This window comes from Piliocolobus tephrosceles, chromosome 21 (genome assembly GCF_002776525.5).
Source record: "Piliocolobus tephrosceles isolate RC106 chromosome 21, ASM277652v3, whole genome shotgun sequence".
Classification (NCBI taxonomy): Eukaryota; Metazoa; Chordata; class Mammalia; order Primates; family Cercopithecidae; genus Piliocolobus; species Piliocolobus tephrosceles.
In genome coordinates, this window is record NC_045454.1 from 40,159,750 (window position 1) to 40,166,849 (window position 7,100).

At 54.1% G+C, this 7,100-nt stretch overlaps 2 protein-coding genes across 3 annotated transcripts in view; one reads left to right on the forward strand and one right to left on the reverse strand.

Moving 5' to 3' along the window:
- The first annotated feature begins 359 nt into the window (after positions 1-359).
- GADD45GIP1 (GADD45G interacting protein 1) lies at positions 360-3,203 on the forward strand. The gene is made up of 2 exons (XM_023188711.1): positions 360-745; positions 2,833-3,203. The coding sequence occupies exons 1-2, from the start codon at positions 396-398 to the stop codon at positions 3,149-3,151; spliced, it is 669 nt and encodes a 222-aa protein (XP_023044479.1). The 5' UTR covers positions 360-395; the 3' UTR covers positions 3,152-3,203.
- A 515-nt stretch (positions 3,204-3,718) lies between these two features.
- The window catches only part of RAD23A (RAD23 homolog A, nucleotide excision repair protein), a 7,841-nt gene continuing 4,459 nt past the window's right edge, over positions 3,719-7,100 (reverse strand). For both annotated transcript variants that reach the window (XM_023188710.1, XM_023188709.1), the window contains exons 8-9: positions 4,532-4,696; positions 3,719-4,449 (exon numbers count right to left, since the gene is read on the reverse strand). In XM_023188710.1, coding sequence (XP_023044478.1) covers positions 4,336-4,449; positions 4,532-4,696 — 279 coding nt within the window. In that variant the 3' untranslated portion in view covers positions 3,719-4,335. The remainder of the gene's footprint in view (positions 4,450-4,531; positions 4,697-7,100) is intronic.

Here is a 7,100-nt window from a genome sequence, read left to right on the forward strand (position 1 = left end):
GAGCGAGACTCTGTCTCAAAAAAAAAAAAAAAAAAAAAAAAGAGTCTGGTCTCGAACACGCGACCTCAGGTGTTCCGCCCGCCTTGGCCTCCCAGGGTGCTGGGATTACAGGCGTGAGCCACTGCGCCCGGCTAAAAATATATATTTTTAAGTGTCAGTGTGCAAAAAGGAGAGAAAAAAAAGTGAAAATAAAAAATGACTTATAAGTAACTGCTTAACTAAAATTTAAAGCTATACGTGGAAACGTATAAAATCCATACTACTCCCTTTGCCGTCCTCCCCCGAACTGAAGCAACCGGGACGCCTCTCCCCCAGCCTTGGCCCACACCGGGCCTCGCGCTCAGGCAACGGGCGTGGACAGCCCGGCGGGCCTGCGAGGACCCCGCACAGCCAAGATGGCGGCGTCCGTGAGACAGTCACGCAGCCTGCTAGGACTGACGGCGACCCTAGCCCCGGGTTCTCGTGGCTACCGGGCGCGGCCGCCCCCGCGTCTCGCGCCGGGACCCCGGTGGCCAGACCCCGAGGACCTCCTGACTCCGCGGTGGCAGCTGGGGCCGCGCTACGCGGCTAAGCAGTTCGCGCGTTACGGCGCCGCCTCAGGGGTGGCCCCCGGTTCGTTGTGGCCGTCGCCGGAGCAGCTGCGGGAGCTGGAGGCCGAAGAACGCGAATGGTACCCGAGCCTGGCGACCATGCAGGAGTCGCTGCGGGTGAAGCATCTGGCCGAAGAGCAGAAGCGTCGGGAGAGGTGCGTGCGTGCGTGCAGGCAGACGCGCGGGGCTGCCCTCTGTGCCCCGTGGGCGAACCGGGCCCCAAGCCGTGCCTACCCCATCGGGGTCACGTCGTAGCATTTGTATGTTGCAGATTTATGTATTCGCTCAGCTGGCCGCAAAGCAAACTCAGAATAACAGTCTATTTAGTCATTCATCAGCAAGTGGTTTTTTTTTTTCTTTTTTTGTTTTGAGACAGTCTCGCTCTCTTGCCTAGGCTGGTCTCGAACTCCGTACTTCAAGTGATCACCCGCCTCAGACTCCCAAAGTGCTGGGATTACAGGCGGGAGCCAACATGTCCGGCCATCATCACCAAGTATTTACCGAGCGCATACCTTGTGCAAGACCCTGTCCCAGGCTGGGCGCGGTGGCTCATGCCTGTAATCCCAGCTATTTGGGAGGCCGAGGCAGGCCCGAAAAGGACCCTTAGTATCAGATGGTGACAGCGGCCTATTAGGAAGGTAAAAGAGTGCGTGCCTGAGGGCAGCTTTGGTTTGGAAAGCCTCAGGCCTCTCTGAGGTGGTATTTAAGCAAAGCCCTGAAAAACCAGACTTAGCTATGGGGCGATCTCTTGGGTCAAGAGTTCCTGGTAAAGGGAACAGCTGGGGCAAATGCCCTGAGATAGGATATTGCCTTAAAGAACAGCCAGGTCAGTGTGGCTGGGGAAAAGCTGCCAGCAGGAAGGTGATGGGTCCTGGAACCAAGGGCAGAGGTCGAATACAGAGGCAGGTCTGAAGGACCCAGGGGCTTTTTTTTTTTTTTTTTTTTTTTTGAGGCAGAGTTTTGCTCTTGTTGCCCAGGCTGGAGTGCCATCTCAGCTCACTGCAACCTCCGCCTCCCGGGCTCAAGCGATTCTCCTGCTTCAGCCTCCCAAGTAGCTGGGATTACAGGCGCCTGCCACGATGCCCGGCTCATTTTTCGTGTTTTTAATAGAGATGGGGTTTCACCACATTGGCCAGGCTGGTCTTGAACTCCTGACCTCAGGTGATCCACCCACCTCGGCCTCCCAAAGTGCTGGGATTACAGGCGTGAGCTACGGCATCTGACCAGACCAGGGGCATCTCTTATAAATAATGCCACATCCTGGAGGGTGAAGGGGGTAGGTCGAGTGTGTTCCTGGTGTTTAACCTTCTTGTTTTCCCAACAGCCTTAAGAGGAAGAAGGGATTGCCCTAATTTTAGAGATGAGGAAACTGAGGCTTGGTGAAGCCCTATGTCTGATCACCTAGGCAGGGAATCATGGAGCAGGGACTCCTGTTTCTGCCCCTCAGCCAGATGACCGTTATAGTGCTTAATTCTTCACTTTTCGAATCCTTAAATGAGGCTGTCACAAAAAAGAACACGGTCATGTCCTTTGTAGGGACATGACAGGAGCTTGAGACTATCATCCTTAGCAAACACAGGAACAGAAAACCAAATACAACGTGTTCTCACTTGTAAGTGGGAGCTAAATGATGAGAACACATGGACACAGGGAACACCACACACTAGGGCTTTTTGGAGGGTGGAGGATCAGGAAAAATGACCTCTGGGTACTAGGTTTAATACCTGGGTGACGAAATAAATCTGTACAAAAAAACCCCCATGGCACGTTTACCTATGTAACAAACCTGCACTTGTACTCATGAACTTAAAAAAACTGGGGCTGTGACTGGTAGCTACAAACTCAAGGACTGGTGGGAAATGTCTTTCTTCCTTTCACTCCTGTGCCTAGAATTGGGCCTGGCCTCTGCACAGGAGATGCTCAGCAATGTCTGTGGAATAAAGGTGTGAAATTACCCATGGGAGTGGCACTTGGCTTGCTCAGTAGGCAGCTCGGTGAAATGTTGATCTGGCTTTGGCACCTGGGGTTTACTGGGGCTTGACACACCCTTGTGATCAAATTCATGCACAAGTAACTTTCTCATCTCTTCCTGTTCTTCACTTGTCAAGGGCTTTTCCTGACAGTTAATCTACAGGGGGAGTTGAGGCAGGCCCGTGGGCAGAGGCCGATGGGTGAGCTATAGGTGGGTGGGCTCTACCCTGGCTGAGTGCCAGTGTCACAGCCCACTCTCCCTCCCCTGCAGGGAGCAGCACATCGCAGAGTGCATGGCCAAGATGCCACAGATGATTGTGAACTGGCGGCAGCAGCAGCAGGAGCGCTGGGAGAAGGCCCAGGCTGACAAGGAGAGGAGGGCCCGACTGCAGGCTGAGGCCCAGGAGCTCCTGGGCTACGAGGTGAACCCAAAGAGTGCCCGCTTCCAGGAGGTGCTCCAGGACCTAGAGAAGAAGGAGCGCAAGCGCCTCAAGGAGGAAAAACAAAGACAGAAGCAGGAGGCGCGAGCTGCTGCACTGGCTGCAGCTGCAGCTCAGGACCCAGCAGCCTCTGGGGCACCCAGCTCCTGAGGCTTTGTCCCTTCCCAATAAAGCCTGCTACTTGGCAGTACCCCTGAAGAGATCTGTGTCCTCTCAAGGTGTGCCTCTCTGGGTGCCCTGGTTCCTCCTTCAACACTTAAAGGCTGGGGAATCCCCCACTTGGCTCTACTCAAAAGGGGACAGGGACTCTAGGCCCTGCTGACTAACTGGAGCTTCAAGGGGAGGAAAAGGGGGGTGCAATGGGCAAATAATGGAGAAGCAGATGGCAGAAGAGAAAGCGGCTTCTGTTTACCAACATTCATCTCCAGTAATTAGCCAATTACAGGGCCGGTGGGTGCGGGAGGAAGTATAGCCAAAACAGACTGTGGTGATGATGGTGGGGGCTGGGGAGCAGCAGTCCTTGCAAGGTTGGGCTGGGGTCCACTGCCTGGAAATGGCACACTGGGGGAGCAGACACTGGGAGCCTCAATCTGCAGGGACTCACAGACTCCTCTCCACCTTCCCGGCACCCGTCACCATGCCTGCCTGTGCCCAGCCAGCCCCCAGACCCAGACAGGCAGGCGCAGGGAGCCCCAGCAGGTACAGACCATAGGGCTGGTTTTTAAAACTTTTATTCACTTCAAAACCTTTATCAGAGACACGGTTCTGTTCTGGGGTGGGGGTGGCCTTGACACTGAGCTGATGTTAGCCCTTCTCCAGGCTGGAGGCCAAAGCCAGACTGGGGAGGGGGCGTTGGGCCTTTTAGGGCTTGCCCCAGATGGAAAGATTTGGGCCACTCCAATGGAGGATCAAAGTTTGGGGCTCCAGCTTCCTCTCATCCAAGAAGAAGATGGGGTGGGGGGGGTCTTCGGGTTCTTTGGAGGATGGAGAGGCAAGCAGCCGCCTTTCCATCTGGCTGCAGGGAGCTGGGACAGAGGCCAAGAGGGGCCCATCTGTCGCCTCCCAGTCCTGCCAGCTTCTCTGAGCAGGCTGGGCTGGGGAGGAGGATGGGGGGACAGCTGTCTGGCCCGGGTCTTCTCAGACCGAGATGGGAACAGGGGCCACTTTAGGAGGACAGGAAGCTGGACTGTTTGCTTTTTTTTTTTTTTTTTTAAGGTTTTTGATTTTTTTTTTCCCATTTCTTAAATAAACATGAATATATATATATTTTTCTTTTATAAAACTTTCATGGAATAGGGGTAGGGTGAGGGCTTGGGTGGCCTGGCCTCCTGGCATCACTCATCATCAAAGTTCTGACTCAGGAGGAAGTTGGCAGCCAAGTTCTCATTTTTTTCACACGCGAAATAGGCCTGGATGACCAGGCTCTCTGGGAAGCCCAGGGCCTTCAACTGTGGGAAGATGGGTTAAGTGTGAGCAGCAGAGGGTAGGGGTCCTGCCCACCCGCAGTCACACCTCAGCCAGGCCTCTTACCCTCTCTATAGCTTCTTTCTCCTGCGGTGTCACCTGGATGTAATTCATCTGCGGGGCCTCCTCTCCTATGGCGCCCACCTCCCCCTCCACATCTGAGATGTCCGCCAGCTCCCCAGGGGGCTCGTTCAGCATCTGGATGAACTGTTCCTGGTGCCGGCTGATTTGCTGCGGGAGAGGGTGGGGAAGGGAAGGTAATTCACAGTCCCTCCTCTCCCCAGGTCATCAGAACCCTTGCTTTTTCATTCAGTCAGGCAAATATCCAGAGGAGCCTATTCTGGCCAAACACAACATAGCAGTCAACACAAGCCCTGCCCTGGAGGAGCTGATGATGGGCTTTTAAGTGAGCCAAAAAATAAGCCAGGCGTGGTGGCTCACACCTGTAATCCCAGCACTTTAAGAGGCAGGGGCAGGTCAAGATCACTTGAGGTCAGGAGTTCGAGACCAGTCTGGCCAACATGGTGAACCCCCATCTCTACTAAAAATACAAAAAGTAGCCAGGTGTGGTGGCAGACGCCTGTAATCCCACCTAGTTGGCAGGCTGAGGCATGACACTGAACCCAGGAGGCGGAGGCTGCAGTAAGCCACTGAACTCCAGCCTGGGCAACAGAGCAAGACCCTGTCTTGAATAAATAAATAGACAAATAGGCCGGGCGCAGTAGTTCACACCAGTAATCACTTGAGGTGATTTGAGACCAGCCTGGCCAACATGGTGAAACCCCATCTCTACTAAAAATACAAAAATCAGCTGGGTGTGATAGCACGTGCCCGTGCCTGTAATCCCAGCTACTCAAGAAGGCTAAGGTAGGAGAATCACTTGAACCTGGGAGGCAGAGGATGCAGGGAGCTGAGATAGCGCCACTGCACTCCAGTCTAGGCAATAAAGTCTCAAAAATAGTAAGTGAGCCAATAAATGAACCAAACAACTGCAAGTGTCTGGCTAGGAAGGAACTGCAGATGAGGGCTGGAGGACAGGCCTGCAGTATAGGGGATGCAGAAGGTTTCCTCCAGGTAAAGCAAACAGCAAGTGCAAAGGCCCAGGGTGGATGCATCCAGGAAGTCTCAAAAACAGAAGCAAGAACAGAGTGAATGTGGCTGGGCACAGTGCCTCACGCCTGCAATCCCAGTACTTTGGGAGGCTGAGGCAGGCGGATCACCTGAGGTCAGGAGTTTGAGAGCAGCCTGACCAACATGGAGAAACGCCATCTCTACTAAAAATACAAAATTAGCAGGGCGTGGCGGCACAAGCCTGTAATCCCAGCGACTCCAGCGGCTGAGGTAGGAGAATCTCTTGAATCGAGGCGGTGGAGGTTGCAGCGAGCCGAGATTGCGCCACTGCACTCCAGCCTGGGCAACAAGAGCAAAACTCCATCTCAAAAACAAACAACAAAAAAAACAGAGCGAACAAGGGAAGGGGGAGGAAGCAGACAATGACACCAGAGAGGAAGGCCCAAGTCAGACCCATTTTCTAGAGCAGGGGGAAGCCACAGTGGTGACAGTTACACGGGAAAAGACGTAGTCTGTGGATCTTTTAGAAAGGTAAACTTGGCTGGGTGTGGTGGCTCACACCTGTAACCTCAATAATAAGGGAGGCAAGGCAGGAGGGACTGCTTAGGCCCAGGAGTTCAAAACCAGCCTGGGCAACATAGACCGTGTCTCTATTCCCACCCACCAGCCACCAAACCAAAAAAAGTGAACTCATCTGGGTGTTGGGCGGAGTCTCGCTCTGCTGCCCAGGCTGGAGTGCAGTGGCGCGATCTTGGCTCACAGCAAGCTCCGCCTCCCAGATTCATGGCATTCTCCTCCCTCAGCCTCTCCAGTAGCTGGAACTACAGGCGCCCGCCACCACACCCGGCTAATTTTTTGTATTTTTAGTAGAGACACGGTTTTACCATGTTAGCCAGGATGGTCTCAATCTCCTGACCTCGTGATCGGCCCACCTTGGCCGCCCAAAGTGCTGGGATTACAGGCGTGAGCCACTGTGCCCAGCCTCTGTTTCTGTTCTCTTTGAGACAGTCTCACTCCATCACCCAGGCTGGAGTGCAGTGGGGCAATCTCAGTTTACTGCAATTTCTGCCTCCTGGGTTCAAGCAAGTCTCGTGCCTCCGCCTCCCAAGTAGCTGGGACTACAGTGGCCTGCCACCATGCTCAGTTACTTTTTGTATTTATAGTAGAGACAAGTTTTTGCCATGCTGACCAGGCTGATCTAAAACTCCTGACCAAGTAGTCCGCCTGCCTTAGCCTCCCAAAGTGCTGGGATTACAGGCATAAGCCACTATGCCCTGCGTGGGTATCCGGAAGCTCTCATGCAACTCTACTATTGTCTACATCTGACCATTTTCGCATTAAAGAAGAAAGTGCTTTTCAGTTATCTGCCTCATGATGGAAAGTGGACTGCGGGACTGTGCAGTGGCAGATGCCCAGGAAGAGGCTGCCAGGGAGCTGGAGCGAGGCTGCCAGGGAGCTGGAGCGCAGGGAGGTGCTGAGTGGGAAGAGCAGACAGGACGAGGGATGGACCCCAGAAGGTCCCCAGGTCCTGGGGCTGAAGCGTCCCCAGGTCCTGGGGCTGAAG